At 41.9% G+C, this 18,035-nt stretch overlaps 1 protein-coding gene across 1 annotated transcript; it reads left to right on the forward strand.

Annotated features, from left to right (window-relative positions):
• The first annotated feature begins 3,534 nt into the window (after window positions 1–3,534).
• Window positions 3,535–17,620, forward strand: LOC308334662 (adenylate cyclase type 8). Its single transcript, XM_080791467.1, has 21 exons — window positions 3,535–3,641; window positions 4,756–4,976; window positions 5,848–6,585; window positions 7,160–7,309; window positions 7,540–7,670; window positions 8,153–8,264; window positions 9,001–9,128; window positions 9,505–9,663; window positions 10,073–10,289; window positions 11,103–11,282; window positions 11,943–12,043; window positions 12,739–12,940; window positions 13,124–13,234; window positions 13,774–13,931; window positions 14,191–14,272; window positions 14,708–14,866; window positions 15,378–15,524; window positions 15,715–15,810; window positions 16,102–16,216; window positions 16,350–16,552; window positions 17,048–17,620. Exons 2-21 carry the CDS (start codon window positions 4,833–4,835, stop codon window positions 17,264–17,266), a joined length of 3,552 nt encoding a protein of 1,183 aa, XP_080647593.1. The 5' UTR covers window positions 3,535–3,641; window positions 4,756–4,832; the 3' UTR covers window positions 17,267–17,620.
• Window positions 17,621–18,035: the final 415 nt, after the last annotated feature.

Raw genomic sequence — 18,035 nt, forward strand, 5'->3', positions numbered from 1 at the left:
AGCACACACAAAAAGTACTATTGATAACACACATAGTGTCAGAAATATGCTTAAAGTAACACTTCACCCATGTTGAACTTTTATAAGATTATAAAATGGTACCATTTCTGTCTCAGAGATGGGCTTATGTGGACAGTTCAGAAACCTACATATAATGACATTACCGAAAGGGATGCTCCTGGAAAGTTTGCATGCTGAAGCCATTGATCTTGTATGAATACAACGAAAAATAAAAGCACGTTTGAAACATTGTTTGAAATGACCAAAACTGCAGTCTACCGTTGATGTAATTGGTAGGCTGCAGGTTTCTGAGCTGTCCCCGGCCCACCTTTGAAACACAGATTACGGTATGTAGATAAAAGAGTAGAGTTTTACCATGAGGATTAGTGAGGAAGACCAATTATATGAAAATGGGTGAAGTGTTCATTTAATATATATTAGTTGTATATATACCAGATATAGCAAATCTACAAGCTCTTGTAGGTTGGATGTTTTCGGCGACTGTCATGCAACAAAGTATAAATTTGATTATAGTAGTGAGATAATATGATAGCCTGGTGCTGTTTTGCCAGTAGTGGTTGTGCCAGAGGCTTGTGTCTGTGAGAATCAGCTGATTAGGGCACACAGCCAAAGCATTTAGTCTTACTACTAATTAGCTTCTGGGAATTGCTAATAATAGTTTGAATGTGTACACTCAAGCAAATACTCACAAATAAGCTGAATCCCAATTGATTAAATACCTCATGCAGAGATGAACTTCCAAGACTATGATTATAGAGGTGGCAAAGCGACAGGCAAATTGAGTTTAACATTGTTTAACGTTGTTTAATGCAATTAGATAGGACTTTTCTGTTTGGATGTATGGATGTATCAAGGCCAGAAAGTAGTTTTTTGCCACTCAGTAGGTGTTCCTGCATAACTTCCGGGTTTGATGATGATGTCACACGCATACCATCTATTCTAAATTAGGCCTATACTATTCTTATTATTTAATAGTAATAATAATAATTATTATTATTATTATTATTATTTTCTAACTATCATTCTTCACACAATAATTTGACATCTCATTAAAGGTATTGTGACTTTCAAATATGCTTTGGTATCTGATTGTCAGAGAACAATCAGATGCGTTGGTATCAGTTACAACAGTAGCACTAACTGAGCGAGTCATCTTTCAGGATATACTGTAAACATTAAACAACAGCAATAGTCGTGGCACCGTCATAGTGAGACAGATGGGGACTCATTAGGTCAGTCTCAGGGGCTTTGTGAGTTGCCTGTTCAGTGTTCACAATTAGCAAACTGAGTCTCAGTCAGAGGCTTTAGCCAGCTTACATCCACCAGGACCAACCTGGCTGCCAGGCTGCCCCTGAGTCCACTACAACGTTGTCTTGATCATAATCTAACTCTGTTTCACCGTATCTGTTGCTTCTTGAATCTTTACACACTTTTCTCTCGGTTGTTTCTCTGTTGGGGTTGTTATACAAAACCCTCTCTGGTACTTCATTCTTCCACTCTTATTGCACTACAATGTATTGTACAGCATGTGTCGATCAGCGTGTTCAGTTTCCGGGAACCCAACAATGGTCGGGTCATTGTGTGGTTGGTCACGTGGGTTCATGTAACTCGAAATATTGCCAAATATACATAGAACATAATAGGCATTCCGTAAGCGTCCGGTTCAGGGCTTTGTCACTATCTAACTAAAGCAATTAACCACTCCTTCCAGTCTGGCCACGTTCCATCAGCTCTGAAAACTGCCATCATCACACCCCTCCTCAAAAAACCCACCCTAGACCCAGATGTCTATGCCAACTACAGGCCCATCTTCACACCAATAACCTCTCAGAAAAAAATCTGTCTGGTTTCAGCTCCGCTCACAGCACTGAAACAGCACTGGTAGTGGTTAGGGTTACAAATGACATCCTCATGGCAGCTGATGCCGGCTCCCCTTCCGTCCTCATCCTCCTGGACCTCACTGCAGCCTTCGACAAAGTTGATCGCACCATCCTCCTACACCACCTTCACGCCACCATCGGACTCTGTGACACCACCCTGGACTCATTCCGATTCTACTTCACTGAAAGAACTGAGTGCGTCTCCTTGGGAGGTGTCAAATCCCAGACCCAACCTGTCACCTGTGGTGTCTCCCAAGGTTCTGTACTCAGCCACAACCTATTCACTTTGTATATGCTCCTCCTCGGCTGTGTCATCAGCATGGAATATCTTTCCATTGCTATGCAGAACAAATCACTCTAGGCTACACCACAATAGGAGAGGTAGAGTCCTTCACCTACTCGGCACCACACACCAGGTTCAATCATCCCCCATAACAAGCATCAGGACAGCCCAGGACATCCCACTTGCATCTGTCGTCACAAACCTCAACTATGAGGCCCATATCAAACACCTCTGCAAAACATAATTTTTCCACCTCAAGAACATCCCACCCTCACTCTGCCTTATGTTTGCTTTATTCTCCTCCAGGTTGGAAGTGTAACTCACTTCTCATCGAGATCCCTAGCAAGAGCTGCTAGGATCCTGATGAGTGCGTAAATTCGAACACATCACACCCATCCTCCGCTCACTCCACTGACTCGGTCTCATTTCGGACTGAATACAAGATATCCCTGCTAAGTGCTAACCCATCAGTGCATCCACGGCAACGCTCCTTCCCTACCTCAACTCGTAACCTCCGCTCCTCAAACACTAACCGCCTCAATCCCATCAAGACAGACTTTGACAGACTTGAGATTTGACTTGGACGTGACGTGAGACTTGATTGGTCTTGCCTCAAAGGACTTGACTTGCACTAGTTAGAGGGCGCCAGAGCCATCTAATAGAAGAGTTGCAATATTGAGGGGGAAGAAAACAGCCCGGTCGTGTGGTTCATGTACTCGTGCGAGCCCATAGACTCCAATGCATTCCGTAAACTTCTGCTTGTCCCCATTCGTTGTCCCAATTCAATAGAAGTCTATGTAGAAGAGCCACCATTGGACTGGTCCCATGAAGTGAACGGAGTTTGCGTAACTCTGTCTTACTCTATGGCTCTGGGGGGCGCTAGCCCCTCCTATGCCCAGCTTTGTGGGTCTGTGTGACGAATCACGATACGATTCGTATCGTGATACGATTTTTCATGATATTTTAAACAAAAAAATAGTTATTTAAATTTTAAAATTTTTATTTAACTTTTTAATTTTACTTTTGACAGTGCAGAAACATAATTGTTCTTGCTCTGCCTTTAAGGCACAATGGCTATGGTTGCTGACTAAGTAATCCTCTTTGAATCACTCTTGAAGCTTTGCTCTGTACCAATCCCCTGACTCTCCATTCTGGTGGTGAGCCATAGCCCTGCCAGAGCAACTTAATACATATTTCCTGGAAATGTCTATGTTTTGTTTTGTTTTATTCTATTTTGTTTTTCATAATTGTTGGACACAGCAGAGATTGTGCCAGTTTTATTCTCTACTGTGGATTTTGTCTTTTGCCACTTAAATTTTCATGTTCTCTTGTTTTCAAGTACAAAGAAACAAGCAAAGGTGGATTATGAGGTGTTTAAGAGTACCCAACTTGATCTGCTATGGCAATGCACCTTTCGACAAGTGAGGACGGGAGTTACAGTGTGCAAGTCAATTCAGGTCAGTGTTTTCAGTTCAGAGGCAGTTTAGTACCTGTGTGTACAATCGGGAGAAGTAAATGATCTGCGTAATCTGCATTCTGCATATAGTATAGTATATTTTAGTTAGTAATTATTCATTGTAGGAAATAAAAGTGTTTATTACTTGATGAGACTGCAATTTTGTTTACTCTCCATGGTTGTAATGTATTTGTAATCTACTGATCTTGCCATAGAAATAGATTTGAGAGAGCTTCACTCTGTAAGACTATTCCTCTCATCCTAACATTCACTACTATAGTTATAGGTTGGGAGATAATTAAATTAATTTAAATCAGTCTTCATTGCTAACAATTGACCTGCAAACCATGTCCTCAAACATCCTATAATATCCAGTCTGCCTGCTGTAGATCTATGTTGAGTTGTGACTCTATGTTTAAGTGCAAGCCATGAGGAGTTTATCCCTGGGCTTTAACCAGCTCATGTCTAAATATGGCAACAGACTAGGTAGGGTAGTCTGTCAACCATCAGCTTGTGTTGTACATTGTCCAACACGTGGGAACTGCGTAAGGTAATAACAATAATAATTTGAAAAGAACTGCAATATGTAGAAAGCTTGCGCAAAATACTTTCATGCACTCTTTTATGTCTGGTGTAAATTTATGCTGAGAAGCTAAAGAATATATAATTTTTTGGGAATATATTGTATTTCTGTAGCCCCCTCTAAAACATATACCGTATTGATCATATGACCCTAACACGTTTCCTTGCACTGGACAAATAATTTGGGAATTATCTTTTTATTTGTGACTTTGAAACGAGAGGCCCGATGTAGCTCAGTGTGTAAATCAAAACGACTTGGCTTCTTTGTTAATACTTGCATAATGGGTTATAGCATACCATACGGTAATACTAATCAATCATCTCGGTAGAGAGCAAACAGAAAAATGTGTAGGTGGATGTACAGCTTGAAATTATGGTAGTAATCATGACCGTTATTTATTAGCAGACCTTGCTAATAATATAGCAGCATGGTAGTGTTGTCATCAGTTTATGGTCTGACCCATTGAAATGTAAAAAAGACCTCACTGAAATGTACTACCTCTAACGTCATCATCTCTCTTCAACCACCACAGGGAATGTGGCCCTGCTGTATTCCCGTTCCTGTCCTCTCGTGGGCTGAAACAAGCACAGATCAAGTAAGGTCATCGTCATGGTGACTTTTGTCAGTCCAATGGAGTTGCGTGAGCCCTCCGGCATCCTCGTACAACCCCTCTCCCCTGGGCTGCGACGCAAGAAAATGATGTGGCAAAATGCTGTTAAACACATCATCATCCAAAAGGAGCTGGATGTGCAGGTGAATAAACATTAGTCAACTCAAGACCTCACACATCTCAATTTTCTGGAGATTCAGTGAACAAGGGTTACGAAGAATGGTGCTCTTACATTTTTCACATCTATCTGTTAGGAGATTCATGCATTTGCCCGTGAACAGTATGTGCATGTGTAGTATGTGTGTGTGACAGTCTGTCTGACGTCTGCAGCTGATCTTGCATACGAGTAGGCTGATAAGCGGCATACTTTTTGAGCATGCTGCCAGTAGAGCAAAGACCTCAATTCCAGAATATTTCGGTCAACAACTACTATGTCATCTTTATGACTGCAGGCATTCTGCGAGGCTATGGACTTTAAATGGAGCTTTAATTAGAGAGGGTCCTAGCACTGGACCAGTACGAAACTGGTTCAGTGCTCGGACCCTAATTAAAGTTCTATATCTAAAGTATTGTAACTATTGTAATGCATGGAATTATTATTGTTCTTTGCACAAATATATCCATAACCTTATCCCAACAGAAATTCAGCCATTTTGAATTTACTGTGATATATTCATGTATTTGTTTTGCCATTACAGTAGTCGTACTTTTAACGAGTTAGTCCTAGGAGGAAAATCTGATCAAACTCTTCGCCAGGCCAGGTTGCCTAGGCAGGGCAGGAGAAGTGTACGCAAACTTTGCTTATAACCACACTGGGATCTGAGAAATCAACATACATCTTGATCACATGGCAACATGGCTGAAAACTAACCAATGTTAAGTTGAACTTGAACCTAAGAATTGTGTTGCTTTTGCTTCTAATAATAATAAATGAGCTGTAATGATCAGAAAGGGAATAGAGCATGATATTACAGTGCATGTGAGTACATTCATACTTCTGTCTTGCTTTGACAGGCGGGTGTGGAGCCAGCACGTAAAATGTTTGTGACGGATGCCTACATCGAGGAGATCAACAAGGAAATACGCAGCAAGGCCTCACGTGGGTTCACCAAGCGGCGGTCCTCCTCTACTCGCATCCACCCCATAAACGATCGAAATTCCACCAGCAGCACACGCAGCAGTCTTGATGGCCTAAGTAACTACGTTACTGATGCAGACTTTTTCGTCCGCTGGGGTCAAACTGTGCATGGCGTCTACATGCCCACGCTGAGACACACCTTTAAGTCTCGTGACCTGGAGAAACTGTACCAGAAACATTCCTGTCACCAACGTCGCACCTCGCTAGCCATCACCAATGTGATTGACGCCGTTGCTAAGCTACACATACTGGTGTTGTACCTGGTCGTGGCTCCTGATGCAGCCACGGACACTCTGCATGGCTGGTTGACAGGCATCTTCATGGCATTAGCACTAGCAGTTTGTGTCTTCGTATTGATCTGCAGAGACTCCCCTCGCTGGCTTCGTTATGCTGGCCTGGTCAGCTGGCTGTCTCAGACCACGCAGGTGCTTGGCGGGCTGGCATACGGGCTGGAGAACGATCCGTCGTGGTATGTGCTGTTCTCGCTGTTCGCCACGTACACACTGCTCCCGTTGCCCCTGCTCTGGGCCATGTGCGCGGGCTGCCTCACCTCAGTGCTACACCTTACGCTGGAGATGCTGCGCCACTACCATGATGCTGTGCTGTTGAGGAAGGTGAGAGAACCAAAACTGTTTGTTCGTTCGTGTAGAGCTACACAGGCAATTTGGACATCAGCCAAGAAGTGGTATCATCGTCCAGTTCCAATCAGGCTGCTGACTCCATGTGGTGAAACTGTGATGTCTTTTCAAAGCTTTGACCATAATATCAAGCATACACCATTTCCCTATCAGTGTGTTCATTTTTTTATTTTTAGTTTGTTTGCATTTCCTCCACAAACAAAGAATAATTTTGTCAATGTTGGGTGAACCTCACTGTGCAGTTCATATGTCACAGAAGATTTTCCGGTGACTGGAAGTGAATGAATGTATAAAGCTCGGTGCCAGCTCAGTGGCCTTGTGGTTAGAGTGTCCGCCCAGAAACTGGGAGGTCAGAGTTCGATCCCCAGCTGGGTCATACCAAAGGCTGTGAAAATGGGATCCATCAATGCCTCCCTGCTTGGCACTCAGCATCAAGGGTTGGATTGGGGGTTAGTTCAACTACAAATGAACAAATCTTGCATACAGCAATGTACTGTATGTGACAAATAGTAGAGACTTTAACTGTAACTTGAAGTCATGTTTGCTACAGGTGTTTGCCAAAGGACTGCTATACCTGGGTATGAATACAGCAGGCCTGTTCATTCATTACCTGACTGACCGTGCCCAGAGGCAGGCGTTCCTGGAGACGCGGCGCTGCATCGAGGGACGCCTCAAGCTGGAGCAAGAGAACCAGAGACAGGTGTGTGTGTGTGTGTGTGTGTGTGTTCATGAGTTGCTTTCAAATTAACTACTTCAAATTCAAGTCATACTTCATCAAAATTCAAAGTGTGTGTCATTATCTGTGTGGGCTGCAAATTGTCTGTGTCCACTGTCCAAGTGTCATGCTGAAATTTGTCTTTCTGTGATCATCATATGTATTGTACCTACCGGTAAGTGTCTTTAATGAGAGCCTATTGTGTCTCTGAGCAGGAACGGCTGGTGCTGTCTATCCTGCCTCGCTTTGTTGCCTTGGAGATGATCGCCGACATGAGCTCTTTGGATGATGAACTCAGTCCCCAATCGTTTCACAAGATTTATATTCAAGAGTACAAGAATGTCAGGTATACGCACTCACTCACGCAGAGCACTGCATAGCATACATTTTGAAATAATGAGTTGGAAGAACAATCTTTTCAGGCTTATTAGAGCTTAGTGATGATGTGACTGTAGCAAAATGCAGCATTATGACCACACACCAGCACACCATAATACTTCATAAACTTTGTTGTTATGTTGTTGTTGTTGTTGTGCATAATTATAAACATTTGAAACAAGTGTTATCAAACCTTAGTTATTAGTGCATAGTGCATACATTATAATGCATACTTAATGTGATTATAATGCATTATAGACACGTTACGTTTAATGATTGTTTATCTAGTATGACAGTATGACCATTGACGATACTTGCCAAGCTGTGTCCAACATGAATTTTAACTATCGTGCAATACATACAGTACAGAATAGTTTTTTACTGTTTACTTTACTTTACTGTTTAACAGGTTAACTGTTTAACTGTTTACTTCTCATTTCTTTTTTATAGTATACTTTTTGCCGACATCAAAGGCTTTACTCTGCTGTCTATGAACATGTCGGCCCAGGAGCTAGTTCAAACTCTTAATGAACTCTTTGGACGCTTCGACCGCTTGGCAGAGGTGACAGCATGCACACTTTGACGGGATATCAGTTGAAATATAACATATACTGTTTCTGCCATAGATTTCACCCCCAAACTTAGTTTAGCAGTAAATAACTTTAAGTACTGTATATATTGTAAGAATATGATTTTCATTACTGCCAGTCATGAAAATCATATTCTTACAATATATACTTACATAGTACATCGTTTTAATACTTTTATACTATTAATACTATTAATAAGATTCTTGATTTATTGAATACTTGAATACTATCAACAGTTTGCAAAAAGTACAGTGGTACGATTATACATAGTGCTAAAAGGATAATACAAAGAGACCTAAGGGCTTGTTTCCATTGTGGTCTTGTGTATTCAATCATCGAGTTAAACAGGTACAGTACATGTTGTACATGGCAATACTGTATCCATTCTGACCCAAGACAAGTATAGGGGAATTCCTAGATGGATAGATAGATCCTATTTTCGAGTGTTGTTACCGTACCACAATTTGTGAAATAATTATTGTTACATGACTTTCAAAAAGGCAGTTGTTACTAGTTCTCTACACACAGTAACATATGTGTACTATAATGTTACTGGTATACTGTATAGGCCTATAGGTCCCTCTTGTAAAAGAGATTTTTATCCCAATGAGGTCTACCTGGTTAAATAAATGTTAATTAAAAATAGATCTAGATCTCTTTTCAGCTGAACAGTGTTTCTAGTGCTCCCTCTTCTCTTTCTCCTCACAGGAACACAACTGTCTGCGGATAAAGATACTAGGAGACTGTTACTATTGTGTGTCAGGAGTCCCCGAGCCGCAGCAAGCACATGCACGCTACTGTGTTGAGATGGGTCTGGCTATGATTAGCACCATACGGTTAGTCCATGATATTTATTTATGAATATTTATGAATCCACAAACTGTACTTTTTTCCCTTCTCAATGTTAGATTATCCTCTATTGTCCCAGAGTTTCACAGCCTATAAACATCAAAACATATAAGAACAATATACAGGTACAATTCATCATAAAGACAATTTGAAATTACAATGTAGGCTCTTAATCCAGAGCGTTTTTCATCTTCGTCCAAATATTGTAAAGTGACGGTTGAGGGGATGATCACTATAATTTGCTATGGTGAGTGCTAGACGTGTGATGGCTTTGTTGTTCATATAAAAATTCAGAAAGTTTGGATGTCGGAAGGCAAACAGTGCTGTGGACAGTTGTTAATTTGGACTTTCTGGCTTAATTAGATATGTGAGAAAGCAGTTGCTTTACGACATGGACATGCGGATTGGAATCCACTCAGGCTCGGTCCTGTGCGGGGTGCTGGGTCTCCAGAAGTGGCAGTTTGATGTCTGGTCCTGGGACGTCGGCATCGCCAACATGCTGGAGGCAGGGGGCATACCAGGGTAAGTGCACTGCTATAGTAGACCAGCCGTCTCTCCAGTGGGTTCAGAAAAATGAGTTTATATATCTGGGTTAGTATATTATTAGACATAGGCTGTGTTTGGCACCTGCTATCTTAGTTGTAGCAATTGTTTAGCTGGCACTTATTTGCTTGACTGCTTATACTGTGTTTGTGCACTGTCACTATAGTTCATGCTGCAATTTTTTTAATCACTTTGGATAATAGGGTATGCTCGTGTATTGTGTATGCGTGTAGTGTGCGTGTGGTACGTGCGTGCGTGTTTGTGAGAGACTGCCTGTCATGCGTCGTGTCACCTGCGCACACGCATGTACTGTATGCACTATGCACTGTATGCCGACCTGTCGGGTATCAACAAAAAGCCTCTCTTAACCTCCCTCTGTGCCATCCAGACGGATACACATCTCCAGGGCCACTCGGGACTGCCTGCAAGGCCTCTATAAGACTGAGGACGTTCGTGACAGTGACAGGAGCGAGTTTTTACGGAAACACAAGATTGACACCTTCCTCATCTGCCCCCTGGAGGAGGATCATGTTTCGCCCCCTAAAAGAATCATCCGTACCTGGAACCCAGATTTCCCATCAAGTAACACCATTGATATGAACTGTGTAAGTCAGGGGTGCCCAAAAGGTAGATCGCGATCTACCAGTAGATCACAAATGCTGTGCAGGTAGATCACATGACAGGTGCCTAAGGAATATTTAATTTAAATAGTGGCATCTGCCACTTGAATTAAGGTGACTTGATTGATTGACATCAAAAGGGTCACAATGCAATAGGCCAATTTTGTTTTCAAGAGTGTTGTGTACAAAAACATTGGTAGCATTACAAATTAATACAACAAACCCCTACCTATTCCATTTCTCCCACTCTATTTCGCATTCCAAGTGCATTTGTTTTATATGTAACGCCTGCAGCTCCGGTATTCCAAAGCCCCCTCACATACATATTTAAACTATTTACAGCAATGGTTTAATAGTTTTTTTGGTGGTCCAAGAAGTGTGGGCACCCTTGGTGTTAGTGGACTGGGAAGTACGTTGTACCACTCTGTGTATCTGTGGCACCGTGAATTCTGCAAGGGTTAATTAAAGTAGAAATTCTTTGTGACGATCCATTGATTTCCAAAAATATATATACTCAATTGTGAAGTGCATATGGTGTGTGTGATGTGTAATGTAAACACGACTAAGTAGGAAAACTTAGACATGAGGAACATGCAGTAATTACACTGTTAGACCACAGTTCAGTATAATCCTAACATGAAGGTTTTATCACCTTGAACCATGTATACTTCGTTGCTTGTAGATCTATTTTCACTGAATGTTTGCCCCAGAATAGCGCCGCCATGGTTCATGTGGTTAATGCTTACATTATGCGCCCCTGACCCATTTAACCAAACCTCCTGTTATCTATACTCACAGATACTGGCCTCCTTTACTAATGGCTCCATGCCACAGCTACCGAACGAACGGCAGTCCACCTCCAAGGAGATTAACAAGCGTATTGAGCTCGCTATTAAGGTGCGCAGCAGTCAGCGCATGCACAGGGAGCACATCACTGCTGTGACACTGGTGTTCAAGGACACACACATTGAGACCAAGGTGAGATGAGAGAACTAGTTTTAGATGGTGTTGTGTGATTATGATGGTATCAGGTGGTACGGTCGCCCCAAAACCATCTCGCCCCTCGATTTCTCCGCCGACCTCACGCCAACCGCCCGGTGTGGCGGTTCTTGTATTCTTTATTTTGTTTTACTGAGAATAAGGTTAGAATTAATTTCAGGGTTAGGCATAGTTTCACTGGGGTTAAGTTTAGGTATAGGGTTAGGTTTAGGCATAGTTTTACTGAGGTTAAGGTTAGGAATGAGGTTAGTTTTAACCGTTTAAGCCTAATTTACTTAGGTTACTCTAGGAATACCAGGCCGCGCAGTTCCGCTGGTTGTATGCCAGGGGCGAGTTGGTAAAGGGGCGACTCGTTTGGTATTCATTATGATTAGAGTAGATTGGGTATACTATTAGACCAGTGGTTCTGAAACGTTAATTTTAAGTACTCGTATAACTTTGAGAGTGTACAAATGGAAGCAAATTGACCTGTAAGGGTCCATTTGGTTCCATTTACACACTTTCAGAGTGACAGACCGGTAAAGGGTCTATTTGGAACCCCCTCAAGGAACCCTGAAGAGGGTGCCTACATTGAGAACCATTGCTTGTTGCGATGCACATCAACATCACATATACAATATCTTCCTTTTGTTGTCCTAGTTCTCCCAATTGAGAGATGAGATGTTCAACTCCAACCTGGTCTGCTCCTTCATCATGATCCTCTTCCTCATGGCTGCCCAGGCCGTCATTCCTGCCCCCAGGTAGAAAAGACTTCCAAGTCCAATGTCTCCACTCCTTTGTCTATCCAAATTTAGCTATACATTTTTGACAATTGCCCCAAGCGAGAGAAGCCAGATTTAATGTGCTTAATGTGACTTTGACCTTGATGGTGACTCACCATCAAGGTCAAAGTCACATGGTGACCTTGACCTCACATGCACGCACAAATCAAATCAAGCTTTATTTATGCACATTTAAAACAATCGAGATTGACCAAAGTGCTTTACACAATAAAATCTAGAGACAGTTATGCATACAAAATACAAAAACATCAAACAAGTAACAACAAGAAATGAAACAGTTCAAATGACAAAAATTAAAAATCAGGAAGGATCAAAGGCCATAGAAAAGAGATGAGTCTTGAGAAGAGACAGACACACACACACACACACACACACACACACACACGGATAGAACTGGGGTTAGATTACAATACCTTGCCATGCATGTGCACAGTATGTCAGATGGGTGGTGATAGTGGACCAGCAGAGAAAGGGATTTCCCTGAAAAACACAAATGTTGTTTTAACTTAAAAAACATACATTTCTTCATGTACTGTATATATTTTTTTCCTTTTTTCTTTCATTTATTTCTTCGTTTCTCCTTTTCTCAATTGCTCTTTCAATTCACATCTTCATTTTGCAACAATTTTACCACCTTGTCTTTTCTCTGCCAGGCCATACCCGGTGGTGGTTCAATTTTCCATCTTCCTGCTCGCCTACATGATACTGTTAGTTCTGGCCTTGGCCGAGGAGTTCAATCACATGCCTCTGGTGCTGCAGCACGTATGCTGCTGGATCCATGAGCACAACAGTGCTCGCAACCTCCTCACCCTAACTGCCATCGCCCTCAATTTTGGCCTGGCCTCCGCCGACACGGTGAGAAATGCAAAACCTCAGTAGTGGAGGTTGTCCTTGCCAGTGTTATATTATCTGAAGTACCGTAAAAAAAAAATATATATATATACTGTATATATTTTGCATCAATCGACACAGTTAATATCACAAATTTACTAATCATCTACAACTTTGTACATGTGATGTTTTGTGGACTGGGTCCAGCTGTGGTGCATTCTTATGGACTCTGACACAGGAGTGCCTGACGTTAAGGACAGGCTCATTACAGATTCATCACCAAACCAAAGGCCCCTCACAGCTTGCACATACCCTGAGGTAAGGAACACAGTGACTGGACTGAAATCTGAATTTGGATCAGTCAGTGAGTCTGTGTAGTTAGTCCAGTCTTCAACCATAACTGAGACAAAAAGGCAATATACAGTATATGTTTTGAGGGGCGCTGGCCCCTCCTATATACAGCTTTTCGTCACAACACGTGTCACATTTGCCATTGACAATGAAAGGAGAATTTACGTCATATGTGGACGAGCAAATCGACTTTTCTAAACACAGTGCAACTGTTTTAATTCAGCTCGGGGCTTATAACATTAAATACATTGAATATTTTCTTTTAACATTGTATCGTGATTAAAAGATAATAACATAAATTATTATAAATAACAAATTAATTCATGAGGAAGTATATTAATTTTTTATTGGATGATGTACGATGATAAGAGCTCCCCTCACTTCACACGGGTGTGATTTTCTTTTACAACATTTACACTGGCTATAGCTGATATAATCATTGTTATGTCAATATTCTTCAATAAACCCGCTCATGGGCTGTTCTGTGTCTGCCCCCCTTGGTGTAGTTCTTTGTGTTGAGCGTGGTGATCGCCATGGTGACATGTGCAGTGTTCCTGCGTCTCAGCTCTCTGCTGAAGCTGGTGGTGCTGTTGATGGTGGTGGTTGTCTATTCCTACCTCATCCACCTGGCCTTCTACACACTGAGCCACGACACGCTGCACAGGTCTGTACTTACTGTCTATCTATTCTGTATACTTTAAATACACACACGTCCACACGAGCACACCAGCACACATACACTGTTATACTCATCATTTGTGTATGGTGAGTAATGAGTTATCAATACACAAATACTTTATTACATCATAGTTTCATAACTTCTATTCGTCTCATGTGTTTTCTTTCTTTTGTTTGTTTTTTGTTTCTTTTTTTGCTATTGTTCTGATTCTGAATTTATCTATTTAATCACATACTGTACACAGGTCTCATTATCTGAGGAGAAAAGGAATCTCCATTCTTGTCATGGCCATGTTTCTTGTGGCGGTGTTCTACAATGGACGTGAGGTAGCCTAAACTATTCCTCTTCCTGTTATGTTTTTTGAAAAAACGGTTGAGGCAATAGGCATTGAGTTTGGCATACTTTGCTTTAGCTTTGTTGTGGTTTTGTTGTACTTGTAAATTTGTTTCGTTTATTAATGTTGCGTACTTCCATACTGTACCTCAATAGCAATAGTTTGACATTAGTCATTTTATCAATCTGAGTGTAATCGAGTCAAGAAGCGGTAGTTGTGACAACTTTATTGGGGGGGAGGGGGGGGGGTCACTAAGAAAAGGCTAAGACTAAGTAGTAAAATCAATATGAACAGTGGAATGTGGGAGGTGGAGTTAGCTGTGGAAAGCGATATTGAAAGAGGTGGGTTTTTGAGGGTAGGGGCATCTCATACTAGTCATTAAAAGAAATGTATGTGTGATAATGATATACTGCCTCTTAAACTCCAGTGGGAGGCCACAGCCAGGCTGGACTTCCTGTGGCGTCTACAAGCTCAACAGGAAGTAGAGGACATGAGGGAGCTCCGGGAACACAACGAGTCTCTGCTGCACAACATCCTGCCTGCACACGTAGCACGGCACTTCCTGCAGAGGAGCATGAATAATAATGTAAGGACAATTCTGTTTGATGATTTTGTACCCTAGACTACGTCATATTAGCTCACCTTTATTTGACCTCTAGATACCGATAGCTGTGCTCGCCTGGATCCTTCAAATATGTTCTTTATTTTAACTACATACTGTTAAAGGGGAATACCACTCATTTTCAACATTTTACTATTACTACTATTAATATACCTCATCAAGATGTGATTTCAGACCTCCAGTTCTAGGAAACACAGAATGGGGGGAATTTTTTATTATTTCCAAACAACAGCTCTAAGGTATATTAATGACACAAAAAAATGTTGAAAATTAGTGGTATGCCCCTTTAACCATTTGACATACAATATTTACTGTACTAACATGCTTGAATTTTGTAATTTACCATTTTTATTATTTTCCAAGTAGAAAATTCAATAAACGAAAGGATAATTACGTGAAGGCTTCAAGGCCACATACACAGAAAACAAAAAAATGAAAGTAAAGTAAAGACAATGCTTTCCTGTCTTTGCTGTAGGAACTTTACGCTCAGTCCTATGATGAAGTTGGAGTCATGTTTGCATCCATCGCTGGGTTCAATGAGTTCCAAGAACAAAAGGAGATCAAACACGAAGCGGTGGACTGCCTCAGAATGTTGAATGAGATCATTGCTGGCTTTGATGAGGTGAGTGTTGGATCGAGAATGGTGTGCGCTCTATTGGTTCATTTCTTTGGTCCATACGTTTTAGTTGTATTGAATGTTTGTGTGTGTGTGTGTGTGTGTGTGTGTGTGTGTGTGTGTGTGTGTGTGTGTGTGTGTGTGTGTGTGTTATGTTCTTTTTTATTTCTTTTATTTCTTTCATTCTTCTCACTAGTTGCTAGAGGAGTCATACTTTCACGAAGTGGAGAAAATCAAAACCATTGGTGGCTGTTACATGGCAGCATCTGGCCTGGCAGACCCAGACAGACAGGTGGGACAGTGCAAACATGAAACTAATCAGAATCAGTGACCGTTTATTGAAATTTGACTTGATTGGTCTCTGTGTTCTCACAATAACACAACATGGTGAGAAACATAAATACGCATTTAACATATGAAAATAAAAATACAATATGAACGAAAGGAATAAGAAACCTGATGCTAGTGAGTTACTGTATGTGCATTGTACAGATGGTATAGAATAGACCTATTTTCCAGTAACATTGTTTGGTGCTTCATCGGTCTTGCTTATTCAAACACTTTCTTACACTCACAGCAGTTGGGGCATTTGGATCACTGGAACCATCTGAGTGAGATGGTCCTGTTTGCACTGGCCATGCAGGAGACCTTGAAAGAGATTAATAGGCAATTATCCAAAAACTTTCAACTGCGTATTGGTAAGTAGCCAATCCTACAGTTACACACATCCACTTACAAATCCAACCTGCATCTCATAACACAATAGAGCTCTGTGAGATAATGAAATGCCTCTTAATACCCTCATTAACATCTTCTCCGGACTGAAAAAAGGCATTGCCCATGGGCCAGTAGTAGCCGGAGTGATTGGTGCCACCAAGCCACAGTACGACATCTGGGGGACAACCGTGAACCTGGCTAGTCGCATGGACAGCACAGGGGTGACTGGCCGTATCCAGGTGCCTGAGGCCACCCGCAAGGTCCTGGCAGAATGGGGCTTTGTCCTGGACCTACGTGGTGAAATCTTCGTCAAAGGGGTGAGTTGCTCAAAAGTTGTAGTATAGTATATATATACAGTAGTATATCAGTATTAGCAGGGTCAGAATCAATTCATTGTCCAAGTACATTGATACATTCACACACGCAAGGAATTTGACTTGGTTTGTTGCTCTCAGTTTGCACACAAAACCTCAATCAAGTAGCCTAAAATAGAAAGAAAATATTTATAAAGAATCAGAAATCTAAATGGCCGTGCTTCATACTGTATGTACATGTCACTACGACAGCCTGTTAAAGTTTGTGCAAGAATATACTGTATACAGAATCAAGACAGTATGATGTTGAACTGACCAGTCACCTGCCTGTCCACTATAAAATTATGCGCTAAATATTGTGCTGAAAAGTGTTAAATTCATATCCTCTCAGAAGTTCTGATTATAGGTTTGGGTTGCATGTACATGAGCCCAAAGTGAAGTGAACACAAGAAAACGTACCATATCTGTCAGTCTAACCACCACATTGTGTTATCCTAGGTGAGTGAGCGCCAGGGGAAAGTCCGTACATATTTCATCAGCAGCGTGCGGAGCAAGAAAGCCAACCTTGAGAGGAACGGCCACACGGGGACACGAACAGGAGGCCGCAACACGCTAGCCAGCGTTGTATTTGGTCTGGTGCAGGCCCGAAACAAAGAAAAACTGAGGGAAGCCAATGGGGGGTTCAGTCTGTCTGTCTCATACACTCCTCAGAGCTGAGGGACATGTGACAAAACAGTGGTGCAGGATTCAGGGCAGGTTTCTGCCCCCTCGCATTCCTTTGGTAAAAGTGACTTCAAAACACGTTCGGATCTACATGTACATGCTTCAGAGATTACTGAGACCTGTGATTGGGCTATTGAAGCCCATCAGAAGCTTCCCTTCTGTTTTCATACTATTCCTCTCTGTGTCCGTCACATCTTCCTTACAGTTAAAAGAAATCACACCCGTGAGAAGTCAGTGGTGCAACTCCGCGTGGGGGTCCCTGGGGGGGGGGTCCCTGGAATATCCAGACCCCCGGGAACATGCCCAGGGTGCCGGGCCAGTTCCGGCGAGCCGCCCCTCGTCCGAAACGGTTGAGAAATGACAGAGTTACCGTGTGGGGGTCCCTCTACTGTACTGTACTGTACTGTACTGTACTGTCACTGTACTGTACTGTACTGGCACACCTGAAATCATCATATATACAGTTAATATGTGCGTGTGTGTTTGTTAGGTTGCGCACAGGTGGTGAAAAACAACCATGCTGTTTTCGTGCTCAGACGCACCCACCCAGCCACCCACCCACACACATAGCTCCGTAAGGAAGTGGTTGCACCACTCAAAAAGAGAGAGAGAGAGAAAAAGAAAGAAACAATTAAGGGAGAGTGGACTGCCAAAGTTAAACTTGTTTGATTTACATTGCCGAACTAAAACTATACTTTTATATGTCTCTTTTTCCATGAACAATGTGGACCCTGTTGTAAACAAGTGTAATGCTTAATTGGGT

The sequence above is a fragment of the Protomyctophum bolini genome (genome assembly GCF_963924005.1).
Source record: "Protomyctophum bolini genome assembly, chromosome: 19".
Lineage (NCBI taxonomy): Eukaryota > Metazoa > Chordata > Actinopteri > Myctophiformes > Myctophidae > Protomyctophum > Protomyctophum bolini.

What these genes read in the sequence shown, in the direction of transcription:
- LOC308334662 (XM_080791467.1), top strand. Translation starts at nt 4,833, where the DNA reads ATGGTGACTTTTGTCAGTCCAATGGAGTTGCGTGAGCCCTCCGGCATC. An exon ending in AGCAAGAGAACCAGAGACAG is followed by an intron (nt 7,310 to 7,539) that starts GTGTGTGTGTGT and finishes GTCTCTGAGCAG; the next exon opens with GAACGGCTGGTGCTGTCTAT. An exon ending in TGTTCTACAATGGACGTGAG is followed by an intron (nt 14,273 to 14,707) that starts GTAGCCTAAACT and finishes CTTAAACTCCAG; the next exon opens with TGGGAGGCCACAGCCAGGCT.